This window comes from Rhincodon typus, chromosome 8 (genome assembly GCF_021869965.1).
Source record: "Rhincodon typus isolate 14 chromosome 8, sRhiTyp1.1, whole genome shotgun sequence".
NCBI lineage: Eukaryota > Metazoa > Chordata > Chondrichthyes > Orectolobiformes > Rhincodontidae > Rhincodon > Rhincodon typus.
The window spans coordinates 24,097,442-24,113,033 of record NC_063339.1 but is presented as its reverse complement, the minus strand read 5'-3'; the positions used below and the strand labels follow the sequence as shown (position 1 = coordinate 24,113,033).

At 40.3% G+C, this 15,592-nt stretch overlaps 1 protein-coding gene across 1 annotated transcript in view; it reads right to left on the bottom strand.

Annotated features, from left to right (window-relative positions):
- Positions 1 to 439: 439 nt before the first annotated feature.
- LOC109929038 (inositol-tetrakisphosphate 1-kinase) overlaps positions 440 to 15,592 on the bottom strand; it is a 55,895-nt gene continuing 40,742 nt past the window's right edge. The window contains exons 8-9 of the mRNA XM_048600065.1: positions 14,690 to 14,852; positions 440 to 2,631 (exon numbers count right to left, since the gene is read on the bottom strand). Of these exons, the coding sequence (XP_048456022.1) occupies positions 2,315 to 2,631; positions 14,690 to 14,852 (480 nt within the window). The 3' untranslated portion in view covers positions 440 to 2,314. The remainder of the gene's footprint in view (positions 2,632 to 14,689; positions 14,853 to 15,592) is intronic.

The window sequence follows — 15,592 nt, the reverse complement described above, 5'->3', positions numbered from 1 at the left end:
CTGGCCGAATTTTGTTAAATCTTGCTGAGGAACATCCTTTGTCCCCAGAAGGAAAAGGGATGATCAAAACAGCAAATCAATTCTGTTCCCATACCAATTCACTACAAAAAAGCTTCAGGAGTTAAAATCACATTTGGGAGGAAAAGAACAAAGAGTAACTTTTTAAAAGCAACATTCCTTACTGAAAGTGAGGTTCACCAGATCCCAAGAGCTCCTCCCAGAACATTACTGAAGGAATCTGTTTTAGCCTGAACTTTCCATATCATATTCATGGAGATCAACTAATCCCATTTTAAAATACCACATCACGAACAGCATCCCTTTAAGATTGCAGGTTCTGCAGCAACATTTGTAACTCAGTGAAGCCAATTAAATGTGCCAACTTCTGGTAATATTGTTCATGGAAGTGAATTTTGTGAATCTCAACTCAGACAATGAGTAAAAAAAAAATCTCTTCTTTATTAAATTGCTAAATTCCCAATTACTTTTCAGTAGTTTATATCAAAAGAATGAAGCAGTGCAACGAGGCCGAGCCAACATTTTAAGGCAGCAAGAAAATCACTCATTAATCTCACATCACTTCTCATGCAACGAGACAAGAAAGAGGAAATAAATCAACAGGTTAAGATGGCCATCTAATATCTAGTGCACTAAACTTGATTTGCTGTAAACATATTTAGGCCTGGTTTCCATGGCACTCCCAAAAGGAAGAGGTCACATTTAGAACCATCCTCATGGCTCCAGGCATAATATTTTCTTTTAAGAGTCACAAGAAGGTTAGAGTGGTTCAGAGATGTAGATTGTTACAATAAACTCAACAAAGCTGTCCTAAGCTAAATCATGTTAAGTGGAGTGTTTATTAAAGCAATAGGTTAGCCTACTAATGGTACAATTTTTAAAAATTCAGGTACACACTGTCTTAAACATTGTTTTTAAGTCTTAATTGCAATGCAATCCATTGTGGCGCCTAAAATAAATTGCTCAACCAATGTCATCCGGATCTAAATATTTTGGATTTGAGCCAGAAAAATATGGATTTTTGCTTTGTTTATAAAAAGGTAGTTCATGGACAAGTGAACACTTGGAATTATGAACTTAATCAAACAAAATGGCCATTTACCTTTGGTTTCTAGAGGCTAACATCCCCCTTTTATTCCTTTAACATAGAGTGCACTTTAACACCTTACGTCTGATTCTTCCTTGTCAATATTGTTCTAAGATCACCTAAACTCAGGGTCACTGAAACTGCAGGTCTCTGTTTAAATACTGAATCACTGATATCATAGGGAAAGAACTAATGCTGACTGGAGTCACCACCGTTTGTAAACTGCGAGTTATAAAAATGTCACAAATTGCTCAATGCTGCTTTTTTAAGAAATAGAACCAAAGGAAAAGTACACTGTTTGCAACATGGAGCTGTAAGCATCACAATCTAATAGCTAATACTTTTGTTTAAACTACTTGCAGATGCATTCACACTGTTGGTTTCAGATGAAGTGAAGAGCACATATGGGAGTGCATTGTTAGATGCAATTAAACCGAAAACAAATGGGATGACTGAGAAGGATTCCAGACCATCACGTCTCTGTTCATGGAATCGGCTTTGTGCATTTTATTTGCCTTTAACTGCCCTGGTTTGCATGCCACTCGGTAGACATAATGGCACTTTACTGTACATCAATATCCCCTCAAATTAACATTTGTTTTATTTAAATTTTTAAAAATAACAGAACATCTATTTACTGGGGACAATTCTCACTAAATAAAGCCAACATGTCCTGTTCTAAACTTCAGCCAGGTTCTCCCAGATTGGCAGATCTTACTGGAGTCTAACAACATGTAAAATCCACTGAACTTGAATGTCTTGCAGTTTTTAAAATGAACCTAAAGGTAACTTTCAAAAGGGCTCAAACCATTTGGGTCTTGTGTACTGGTTAAGGTGAAGAGTCAAGAGGGAAGAAAGATAAATGCTCGAATATCTAGGACAAAAAGGATTCCTGATTAACTCAACTAGTCATTGGTGATTTGATTCCTGCTGAGAGCATTAGTATTAGCTCCTATATAGTAAAAGGTCACCAAAGTAACTTTTGCTATGTTAACGTTTAATGAAAATTAGATTCAGTTTATCATTTGACTTTATCAAAGGATCTGCAACCTGCTTCTCAAAACACCTTTGATACGGTGTTCCAGTCTGTGTGTCAGTCCGTGAAATCATTCAAACAAAACATAAATTGTTTTATTGATTTGTTGAAAGTGGTTCAAGTTGATCCCCATTAAAGATCTTTCCTTGGGTTTGGTCCAGTGTTCTCGGTGGTTATTGTGAAGATGCCTTAGTCGCCACAGGAGCAACACAGTTCTGAAAGTTGGGTGGCAAAGCAGAATTGCAACTGAGTCGTTGGTGCTGCAGCCTCTTGTTACTGCTTGGATCATCTTCCACAAGCCATGTATCGTTTGCTGCCATGGTCACAAAGCCTGAGGCAGCAGAACAGGGGTGGTCCCCACAAATGCTCGTGACCTGCTCAGCCGCCTTTCCGTTCTGGTTGAACTGAGGAGATTCCGGGTTTTGATCTTGCAGAACAACCTGAATGTGGTTTATCAGCTCAGTGAAGAACTCTGGAACACCTTCATATCCTGCAACAAAAATCAGACCAGTCATTGAGTTTTCTATAAAAGCACTGCTTTTGCATCAATGTGAAAACCTGTTACTGCTTGTCAGGAGGCCACACTTGCACTAATTGTCTTGCATAACATACACTAAACCAGGTCTTTTTAGGGAAACTTCCTGTTGACATATTCCAAGAGTTTTAAGATTGGCTCAATGGGCACACAGGTTTTGTCAAATTCCAAAATGTTTTTTAGGGATAATTTGCATTGCTTTTCAAAAATATGCCTGATTTGTCTAGGCAGAGACAATAAATGGGTGGCAAATGAGCCACTGCCTATTCTACATATTGAATCCTATTGAATTTATTGGACAGGTCACCGGATGTTGGTTAGAATGAGTGGCAGATCAGATACTGCCCATTTTCTGACACCACTGGAGCCAAATTTCTTAACTTCTAAGCTTGAAGATGAGCAAATGAGCAATACAAATCAAGACTCAAACACTGCTGCTTTCCAACTTTCCCATTGCTACCTTTGGGATTAGCACATAGTTATGTGACCTATAAGATTGTAAACACAATTACCTCCATTATTTATGCTTAGCATCCCACACAGATAGAGGGGTTCACCGTTGCCCTCCATAAGATGAATTCCTGATTTCAGTTACGCTATCTTGAAGTCAGCCAAAAGGCATTTTCCCCACGCGGAAATTAAGGGCTAGATTATTTCAATGCATAATGAAACCTGACCCATCATATGTGGGCATCATGGAGGGATTGATAAATCAAACTGTCTGTGTAACTTTTAGAGAACAAACGTGTAGTGATTGGAATGAGGTCAGCCGGGTGGACCTCAGAATAAGTTCCTGGATTGGACCAGGTTAACAGGCCCAATCAAGGAGTCCTGGCTGACAGGAGTGTCTAGGGTTCTATTGGCTCCAGGAGCCGGCTCCAAGATGGCTGGGGCAGTGTCATGTATTATGCACACGTAAATAAAAGATAACTTGGCAACAGGATAATAACGTTTGTGGCGTTATTTCAAAATGCTTTCAAGATAATATAATTAAGTTCTTGTTACCTCTACTTTAGAGACTGGGCTTCTCTTTGCCCAATTGAAAAAGATTTTCTCTTCGCAGGAGTAGTCTAAGTTGTTGCTAAGGAGATCTGTATTTCTCCCTGTTCTCTTCTCCATAGCTAAACACTTTGGAATTTTTTAAAGTCAGGGCTAACAAGATCTGCCATATCAGCATATGACAGCCAATTAGAGCTGGCATCTGACGAGTGCAAAATACTTTGGGCCTTTTCCCATATTCCTTTCATTTCTAAAAGAACACTCTTTGTCCTCAGAGTATTTAAGCCGAATCTAGGCTTTAATCACATTGAACACAGATTTAAAAGGTCCAGTTTTAATTAGGTTTTGTAAAAAGACAAACCGAAATCTCACAGCCTCTGAGACATGTGCACTTAAATGTTTTAGTTAAAATACCAAAATTCACCATGTCATATGCAAACTAGAAAGAGGATGTGATGCAGTAATATTAGAATGAGAAAAGATATACTATCAAAATTTCACATCCCAGATAAAGGAAAAACCATTGATGCCACAAAATAAAGCAATTAGCTGAAAGATTACATACAACTTCAAGGAATTGCTGAATGGTTAGGGTTATTGGCACATACTGTCAGGACCAGCATGCTGGTCCTCTCATGTTTCTCTTCCAAGAGAGTATTTAAGAGTCAATTGCATTGCTGTGCATGTAGGTCAGACAAAGAGGCAGAGGGTCAGCCAGGTGGACTTCATAGAAGGAGTTCCCTGATTGGACCAGATTAACCGCCCCATTCAGGGAACCCTGGCTGACAAATTAGAACAGGAGTGTCAGACATCCTGTTCACTCAAAGCTGGCTTGGAGGGAGCGTGATCAGTGTCAAGGAGCCTCCACCTGTAAATAAAAGGTGACTTGGAGATGGGATACTGGCCTCTCTGGACTTACTTCAGAAGCTTTGCAGATGACAAAGCTGGGTGGGAGGTTGAACTGTGAGGAAAATACAGAGAGATATTAGAGTGTGACTCCAGTAGGGTGAGTTGGCAAAATGAAGTATAATGTGCATGAAGGTGAGGTTATCCATTTTGGTATCAAAAACAGGAAGGCAGATTATTATAGGAATGGTGATAGATTCGAAAAGAGGGAGGTGCAATAAGACCTAGGTGTCCTTGTACTGAAACTGAGCATGCAGTGAAGGCGGCAAATGGCATGACAGGACTGACATGAGAGAGACCGGATCGGTTAGGACTATATTCATTGGAGTTTAGAAGAATGAGGGGAATGGTCTCTTAGAAACCTATTCATTTCTACCAGGGCTAGACAGGGTAAACATAGGATGGATGTTCCTGATGATTGGGAAGCCTAGAAACAGGGGTCATCTTTTAGGGATACCATGCAGACCATTTAATACTGAGACACGAAGAAATTTCTTAACCTAGGCAGTCCAGAGTCTGTGAAATTCTCTGTCATAGAAAACAATTGGGGCCAAAACACTGAATGCTTTCAGTAACAAGTTAGCTATAGTTCTTAGGGATAAAGGAAGCAAAGGGTATGGGGAGAAAGTGGGAACAGGGTACTGAGCTGGATGCTCAGCCATGATCAGATTGAATGGTGCAGCAGGCTCAAAGGGCTGAATGGCCTACTGTTGTTCCTATTTTCTATGTTTTATTTCCTTTCCTAAAAGGACATCGTCAAAACAGATGGCTTTCTATGAAAATTGATGAAAGTTTCATAGTCATCATTACAGAGACCAGCTTTCAATTCTGGATTTTTTAAAATTGAATTTAAAATCCAGCAGCTTCAGTAGCGGGATTTGAGTCTGTTAACATTAGCCTCAAGCTCTGGATTACTAATCCTGTGACAGTGTCAACATTGCCAAAGTCACAATCAGAGCTTTCATAGCCATGGGCCTTTCACTCAATCTCAATTCATTTTAATTCCTCCAGCATTAGTGTAGAAATAGGAAAAGTACACCAGAAAGTGCCTTCAGCCTGCTCGGCTAGAGGTGGCCTAGACCATTCCCTCTCGGTTTTAGTTAAGCACTATGGAAAGGTTACAAACTTGTTTATCTGAGAACTTGTTTCCAGCTGACTGGTTGGAGTTTGCTTTGAGTGGTTTATGGCATGACCACTTCCATCTAGAAGGACAAGGGTAGCAGATGTACGGGAATACCACCACCTTCAAGTTCCCCTTGAAGCCACTCATCATCCTGATTTGGAAATATATTGCCGTTCCTTCACTGTCACTGGGTCAAAATGCTGGAATTCCCTCTCTAATGGCATTAGGGACAGGCAATAAATGTTGGTCAGCTAGTGACACCCACGTCCCACAAAAGAATGAAAAATAAGAAGAAAATTATCTACACCCTCTGAATGGAATCTTATGTTATGAAGGTTTTGTGTCTGTATAAATCTAGTATTTGGTTATGGTATAACAACAGTTCCTTTGACCACTAAAACTGGAGAAAAATATTGCAATGCTTGAAATCTGAAATAAAGACAAAAAGTGCTGGAGATACTCAGCACCTCTGTCAGTGTCTGTGAAAAGAGAAACAGAGTTAACGTTTTGAGTTGAATCTGACTCTTTCTCACAACCTTTGACTAAGCAGATTAGCTGTCGAATGTTACTGAAAAAGAATGATTGATACGATTTACAATTACTGTATAAGATTTGAAAAATTAATATTATAGTAAATAATGCCCAAACGTATTCTCAATATTTTGGGTTGTTTCTTGCAATCACCAGTGTTTGTAATCATAGGTTTTATTTATAATGATAACTTGACAACGTCTTGAGTAGGAGGCCCTTCGGCCCATTGAGGCTGCACCAGCCACTCTGAAGACCAATACTGTTAGCCCTACTCTCCTGTTCTTTCCCCATATCCATGGAATATTTTAGCCTTTGTGTATTTATCCAATTCCCTATGAAGGCTACCACAGAATCTATTTCTAGTACTCTATAAGGAAGGGTATTCCAGATCTTAATCAGTCATCGTGTAAAAGGTACTTTCTCTCATTTTGTCTCTGGTTCTTTTGACAATCACCTTTGCTTTGGTACTGTACAAATAACAACATCTGCAAAGGGTGGGTGTTACAAGCAGATGAACAAAAGCAGGAAGAACATTTGGTACAGTGATTAATGGAAATTCCAGTTTTATACAATATTAAGGGTCATCTGTGCGTGGTAGGATTGCAGCTCTTCCAAAGGCGTGGATGTGAAACACAATATACACAAGAGTGGGACCAATTCATCTGATGCAGAAAGTAAACATCACAGAAAATAAACTACAAAAGCTGTGTTTATACACTGCAGTCATGTTACGTTTCCGAACAAAATCCGAGACTGGGTGACTAAACTTCAAAAAATCATCTGGATGAAAAACAACATCTGGAAGTCAAAGCAAGGTGCCAGACCAATTTAGCCAACATTTTTATTTTCTTGAGAGAAAACTGCAAAATGACACATCTATTCATCTGTTGCAATAAGCTCACTGCTGCAGTGAATATCAACCCTCTGGTGCTCAAGTGAAGAGTGAACCTTCGTTGCTCAAGACTGGAATTTGTTTTTTTTTTTTAAAAAAATATTCATAACAGCATCTCTGGCTGGGCCAGCATGTATTACCCCTCCCTAGTTTCCCTCGAGAAGGTGATGGTGAGCTACCTCCTTAAACCACTGCAGTCTATTCAGCGCAGGTATATCCGCAATACCTTTAGGGAGGAAGAGCCAGCATTTTGACCCAGCAACACTGAAGGAACAGGGATGCATTTTGGAGTCAGGATAGTGAATGGCTTGAATGGGAGCTTGCAGTCAGCTGAGCAACAGCAACATTAAATCTGAATTGATGCCATAAAAGAACATTTTTTCCTCAGATGCAGCTACAGGTGCTGCAGTTATTAATAATATTTTAGAAAAAAAAAGTGGACCAAATCCAAAGGGAGGCTAAACATATTCAATAAAATTTGGGTTTGAAAGTGGATGGAAACAGAACTTACACCAGTTGAAGTCTGGAATTTAGAATTCTCTCTGGAATACAAGAAACCAGGGCTGCCTGAAGGAGAAAGTCTTCGATGACAGACAGTGAAGCTCATTAAAGATCAATAACATTCCAACTCTCGCTGCCAACAATTGCACATCCTGAAAAGGAGGCAGCCGTCATTCTGAAAAGAGCTGTACAACAATCTGAGAAACAACTTGTTGCTTTCAAAGACATTATGCAAAAGTCAAAATACACATGGGAAGGGGACCAGCACTGCAAATGGACATAATGAACTGGCTGGTTTGCCATAGTCATGTGACCTCTTTCTCCATTGTAAGGGTCTTGTGTGGCAGCTTTTAAAGACATATCATTTGAAACATGGCGTCAGAAATGGTACAGCTGCAAACATTGCGAACTGTAAAGACAGCCAGCTGCTGGATGAATTAGCAAGAAAGAAGCTCCAAAACAAGAACGGCTTGCAACATGGAACTGCTGCCTGAATGAACATGGCTGTACATTTTCCACTTCACGTTGCCATACAAGTGAAAGAACCTGACAAAATTGGAATTCTACCCACTCTGTGACAAAACTATGAAATAGTAACACAATTAATGGAAACAAACTCTGAGTGTATAAGAATTGCAAACCTGCTATCAGGGAACAAGTGCTAAGTCATGTTTGGCCGTTAAGACCTGACTGAGGAGGAGAAAGACCAGATTGCAGGAGGAAGCTTTGAACATGTTGAACCCTGTCGTAGATGTTACCTAAGAATGGTATGTGCTTAGCATCAGAGCTTGGAGCAGAGGAAGACAATTGACTGCAATTTATGACCACATGGATACATCCGGCTGGATAACAGATGTTTGGGCAACTGAGAGATGGCCTCAGAGATCCTGTAGTGAGAGCACATGTGCTTAGAGAGGATAAGATTATTCTCAAGTAAGTCATTGACATTGACATTGACAATCTCAGAGCTTCTGATATCACAAGTCTATGCATAAAAATGGCAACACAGATGAGGCTATGCATTATGATAACAAACTTTCCACAATGAATGAGAATAATATATTGGAAGAACAGGAAGAAATATATGCAGAAAAGCCAGCTGAAAGACCAAGGCCAAAAGGGTGAGTTGCCGATATTGCAGAGTGCATCACAAAAAGGAAGGAGAGCATGTCCCGTGTGGGGAAAGCAGTGCTCCAACTGCAGACAGCTAGTAAGCAGTAAAGGAAGCATACAACTACAGCAGCCAATAATCCTGACAAATGACTTTACACCGTACAACAAGTTGCCATTGTCAAGTCTAGTGGTGATAACTGGTTTGTGACAGCTGGACTGACAAATGTAAAAGGGTATGTGGAGTGCTTTTGTACATCACAAACTTTGCTGACCTGAGAATAATTATTTAAAAATGGTGAAAACCAAAAGTGAAAACCTTGAACATATAGTTGAGGCCAAATGACGGAATGATACTCACCTCAACAGAACAAAGAAAGCTGGGAGCCCATTGAACAGAAAGAAAGAAGATCTGGAGTTCCAGATAACACATGAAGGAAAATCCACACATCTCAACTGAAGCAAGTTTAAAGATTGGACTGACAACCCTTAGACATTGCAGAAAGCATTTGCAACATTCCACAGGCCATTAAGTCAGTGACCTTTGAACAGATCCTAAAAGATTGCCAAGACTTACAGGTCTTGGATGTCTTGCTAGTGAATATCATCTTGAAATAGATGAGACTCATTCAGCATCTTCAAAGGATAATTCCAGCTAGAAAGGAAGAGAGGAATCGAGAAAGGGACGGCTCCTACAGACTGAATGAGCAGACGGGAGCAGTGAAAACACCTGGAAAACAGAGCATGCATTGATCCAAAGGATTTTGATAAAATTTTGTAAAACTCTCACTGCTCCATTCCAACTAATGAACAAATGTTGCCACAATTCGCCAAAGCAAAGTTTTTTTTTAAACTCCTTTCAATGTGAAGGATGGGAAGCTGGATGAATACAGTTTTTGAACAATATTTGGGTTGCAAGTCAGGCTGTTCAACATTTCCACTGCTCCTGAACAGTATCAATGGAGACAGCATGAGATAGCTAGTGATCTTCCAGAAGTGGGAGCTACCGTGGATGATCTGCTATGCTATGGATGTAAAGTTACAATGGAAGCCACCTTAGACCACAGTCGGAATCCAGTGTGACTGCGAGAGAAAGCTCGCCAGATGAATCTGAAGCTGAACAACAAAAACACAGGTATGTCAGTATGAGTGTCTTATTCAAATCAAGCAACTACACCAAGTGATGGTCCAGTGGTATTGTCACAAGACTACTAACCCAAAGATCCAGGTAACATTTTGGGGACCTGGGTTCGAATGACACCATGGTAGAGTTTGAATTTACCACAAGCCTGCAATTAAGATCACAATGAAATCATTGCCAGTTGTCAGGAAAAACCCACATGGTTCATTAATTAGGGATAGTCAACATGGCTTTGTGTGTGGAAAATCATGTCTCACCGACTTGATTGAGTTTTTTGAAGAAGTAATGAAGAGGATTGATGAGGGCAGAGGGGTGGATGTGGTCTATATGGACTTCAGTAAGGAGTTCGACAAGGTTCCCCATGGTAGAATGGTTAGCAAGGTTAGATCACACAGAATAGAGGGAGAACTAGCCATTTGGATACAGAACTAGCTTGAAGGTAGAAGACAGAAGCTGGTGGTGGAGGGTTACTTTTCAGACTGGAAGTCTGTGGTCAGCGGTGTGCCACAAGGATCAGTGCTGGGTCCATTGCTTTTCGTCATTTATATAAATGATTTGGATATGAATATTGGAGGTATCGTTAGTAAGTTTGTAGATGTTTCCAAAGTTGAAGGTGTAGTGGATACCAAAGAAGGTTACCTCAGACTACAAAAGAGATCTTGATCAAATCGGCCAATGGGCTGAGGATTGGCAGATGGAGTTTAATTTAGATAAACGTGTGGTGCTGCATTTTAGAAAGGCAAATCAGGGCAGGATATAAAAACTTAATGGGAAGGTCCTGGGTCCTCAACAAAGAGAGCTTGGAGTGCAGGTTCATAGTTCACTGATAAGTGGAGTCCCAGGTAGACAGGATCGTGAAGAAGGCATTTGGTATGCTTGCCTTTATTGGTCAGTGCATTGAGTATAGGAGTTAGGAGGTCATGTTGTGGCTATACAGGACGTTGGTTAGGCCACTTTTGGAATACTGCGTGCAGTTCTGGTCTCCCTGCTATAGGAAGGATGCTATAGGAAACTTGAAAGGGTTCAGAAAAGATTTAAGGATATTGCCAGGGTTGGAGGGTTTCAGCTTTAGGGAGAGGCTGAATAGGCTGGGGCTATTTTCCCTGGAATATCGGGGGCTGAGGGGTGACCTTATAGGGGTTTACAAGGTCATGAGGGGACTGGATATGGTGTTTAGCTAAAGTCATTTCCCTGGGGTGGGGGAGTCCAAAACTAGAGGGCATAGGTTTAAGGTCAGATGGGAAAAATTTAAAAAAGGGACCCAAGGGGCAACTTTTTCATGCTGAGGGTAGCGTGTCTATGGAATGAGGTGCCGGGGAAGTGGTGGAGGCTGGTAAAATTACAACATTTAAAAAGCATCTGGATGGGTACACGAATAGGAAGGGTTTAGAGGGATGTGGGCCAATGGGACAAGATTAATTTAAGATATCTGCTCTGCATGGACAATTTGGACCAAAGGGTCTGTTTCCATGCTGTACAGCTCTATGACTCTAATGTCTTTTAGGGCAGGAAACCTGCCATCCATACCTGATCTGGCCTACTTGTGACTCCAGACCCACTAATGTGGTTGATGCTCAACTGTCCCCAAGTCAGTTAGGAATGTGCAATAAATCCTGGCCCAGCCAGTGATAGCACATCTTGTGAATGGATAGGATCAAGGTATAGTTCGCCAATTGATTTAGGAAGTAGTGATGAAAGGATGGACTGGAAGCATGAAGAACACATTAGTTGCTGTAAGAGTGTATTGGACATAACTCAAGTTGGCTGGACGGCTGATTTGTGATGCAGAATAACACCAATGTCCTGCATTGGCTGAGGTTACCATGAAGCACTCGTTCTTAACCTCTCCAATCACCTGAGGCACAGTGGCTCTCAGGTTAAACCACCACCAGTCATCCTTCTCTATTGAGAGAGCAGCCCTGTGATCTAGTAGAACTACAGTGACTTTACCTTTAATTGGGCATACAGAGATGACATGATAGCCCAAGATGATTTCTTGCACAAGGGAATCAGACTCATTATCCCAAAGGATATGAGCAAAAGATTCTGAAGTGTATCCACGCAGTCCATCATGGAATAGAATCCAGTGTGAGGAAAGCAGGAGAAAATGTTCACTTGGGCCAACATAAGCAATGAGATTAAGGACTGCAACAACCACTACAGCGTTTGTAATGAATACCAAACTAAATAAACCGAAAGAGCCACTAAGACACATGACATCCCAGTCAGATTACGGATGAAATCTGAAGTGGACCTCTTCATTCTCAAAGAAACTGATCATCTGGTCACCACCAAATACTGCAGACTACTTGGAGTTAGACCAGATGATGTCAAAGGCTACCAATGCGATTGTAGAAAGTCTACAAGTACATTTCAGCCATTTTGGCATTCAAGACATTTTGCATCACAGTGACATTATTTGTGAATGAAGAATTCAGCCACCTCATGAAAGAGGCAATGGCCTAGTGGTATTATCGCTGGACTGTTAATGCAGAGACCCAGATAATGTTCTGGCAACCTGGGTTCGAATCCTGCCATGGTGGAGTTTGAATTTGAATTCAATAAAATATCTGGAATTAAAGAACCTAATGATGACCATGAATCCATTGTCAATTGTCAGAAAATCCCATCTGGTTCACTGCCATCCTTACCTGCTCTGGTCTACATGCGAGGGCAGACCCACAGCAATATGACTGACTCTGAACAGTCCTTTGGGCAATTAGAGATGGACAATAAATGCTGCCTGGCCAGCGACACCCTCACCCAGTTAATGAATAATAAAAAAAATTGGGAAATGCAACACCAGGTATATTGTCATAACCACAGACAGCTACACACTATCCCATGGGTTTTCTCACCCAGAAATTAACTAGTGATGTGATCAGAAGAGGTTGAGTACCTTGCCAAAGCCAATTCAGCCCCAATTATTTCTTTTTCTTGCAACCTCCAGGGAAGGGAAAATTGCACCCTTATGTATGCAATGCATATACACAGATGAATGAAAGTGGATTAGAATGATTAGAGTTTCCAGCCTGGTTATGTCAATGAATGCTAATTTTCATTGTTGACCATGTATATTGGGTACCTTGGCTAATATGTGCATGCACTGGTTTTTTTGAAAAAGGGGATGGATATAGAAATGTCATGTGACCTCTACGACCACTTCAAGTGCCTTTACATGCTGCCTGTGACAGCTAAAGATACATTACTTGAAGTGCTGATTGTAAAGGGCCAATTGTACTCCCTGATCCCTAAATCTCCAAGGGAACTGCATTTAATTTAACTGCTCAATCCTAACTGACTTATAAAAGGAGATTTCTGTGTTCTCTTGCCACCGTGTTTCTACTATGTCAATAAAGGACAGGCAAACTAGTTAGTATATTCATTGGAATTACTTCCTTTAGCAGTTCTACTCAGCCAGTGCTTTGAAGTCTTATAAAAAATTCACCTGAATATGAAATTAACTGGCGTAACAAAGACTACGGTAGCTTGTACTAATGTAGCGTTGCAAGAATGCATTTGTTCAAAATTATTCGAAAGACAGACTGATAGAAAGAAGATTTCAAACAAGGAAGTGGGCTCCTGGACGAGTGACCAAAAGCTGGTCAATGGGAGGATCTAAATGAAGGAGAAAGAGGCAAGGGTCCGCAGGGCAGGCAAGAGAGAGAATTTGAATCAGCTGAAGGGATGACTGTCAATATTAGGGTGGAGGTGGTAGAGGAAGAGGAGAGATGCGGAAGACAGTGGAGTCAGAGCAACTTATCGAAAAATACAGAGCTGGAGAAGATTGTTGAGGTAAAACTTGACCAAAATCTGATGAGAATTTAAAAATGAGAACAAGGATATGAAACGTCAGTCATTAGTCAGTTTCAGAAGTCTAATTAAAAGATTTCAGGGTAGATCGTAAATGCTCCTGTAGTCAAATGAGAAGCAGACTTAAAAGATGAATTGGATTCAGCTGAATTATTCCAAAATTCTAAAACCAAGAGGTGAAAATGGACACTTGGGTCGTTGAGTTCTTCTTTGTGCTTACTGTATGTCTTAAAGCCACTGGTAAATAAAAAGTTTGCTAATTGCATGGTTTCAATTACATCAAGAATTGAAAGTCACGTTGAAGTGACAAAAAATTATTGCTAGCGTCATCTTGCCTGCGTCCCCCTTTGGTCTTACCTTGAATTCTAAGATATTTTTTTCCACATTGCCAATGATGTCTGTCCCTTTTAATGGAGGTAAAAGTGAGTTCTTTGAAAAACAGCATACACCAAACACACTGTATTTGCAGCACAATGCACATACAAGTACCTTTACTTTTATAATGAGCATAGATCCACATTTAATCCACATAAGCAGAACATAGGCAGGTTGACCTTTTTTAAACAACAGGCATCTTTTTCCATTCCTATTTTATGAGGACACTCTCCCTTAACTAAAAAAAAGGACACCAAATTTAAAATGTTCAAAAGGCTATCTTCAGTGCCAACTGCCAAATTATACCAATGGTCAGTCCAAATGGAACAGACAATGTTTATGCTCACCACAAGCCTCCTCCAAACTTCTAATTTACCTACTCACATCAAGACATCCTTCATTTCCCATCTTGGTCATACATTTATCTAGTTTGCCTCTAAGTTAATCTCTTGATGCAAGTACTAAACATAGGCACGCAGCAAAACTTCAAACTTCCACCCAAAACAGTTGCACTCAAAACTTCAAGCCTCTCAAATACATTGTAAATGGCATCAATTTGAAGCTTGGATTTAAAGTACAAGTAGAAAGGTATCCCTTTAACAGAGAGAACTGAGCTGTTTACCTGGGAATGCATTAATATCGATAACAGCATGTTGGCCAGTTTGGTTATTGATAATTACATCAATGCCAAACAAGGATATGCCAAGTGCTTCACGCAGTGTCCTGGATATTTTTCGGATGACCTCATCGCTTGGTGGCCTGAAGACGCCTTCCACTACATCGAGCTGCAAAGAACACAAACTGAATGTCACCAAAGCAAACTTAAAGGATTTGGCGTTAGCTCACAGAGAACAAGATACCCGGCTTTCCTGGCACTATTCTACACCTACAAATTAAGTATATATCAAACCTTTTCATAATAGAAAATGCCTTAAACAAGAGGCATCAATCACAAATAAACAACTGTTTTTAGCACAGTAATTGTAGGACAGCAAGCAGCTGAATTAGCAAAGCTTAAGGCAGCAGCTCTATAAAAAATATCTGTATAAAACACTACAAAAAACCTGTAGAGAAATAGGTAGTGTCAGGAATTTGTACAACCCCAGTGACAACAGTCACCTCTGGTCAAATGATTTGCCACTGACAGCTCAGAAGGAAGGTGTCGCTTCATTGTTGCTAGGTTAAAATCCTGGCTTCCCTGTCTAACAGCACTGAGAGATTATCTTCACAACACAGGTAGTAGCAGTTCAAGGTGGTCACTGCCATTTTTGCAAAAGCAATTAGGAATGGGCAACAAATGTTAACCATACCAGTGGCACCCACATTCCATGAGTGAATACTAAACATACACAAACACAAAAAGAGGTGTTTTTAAATAGATTCTAAGGGATTAGACAAATCTGCAAGTTTCAAAAATAGTCTGCATCAACTTTTTTTGTTTGAATTGAAAGCTGTCGCCATTAATTTCTTGTTTAGTTTCAGCTCTTTTTGTACTGAATTGGATCAAATTTTGCAAATTTCAACT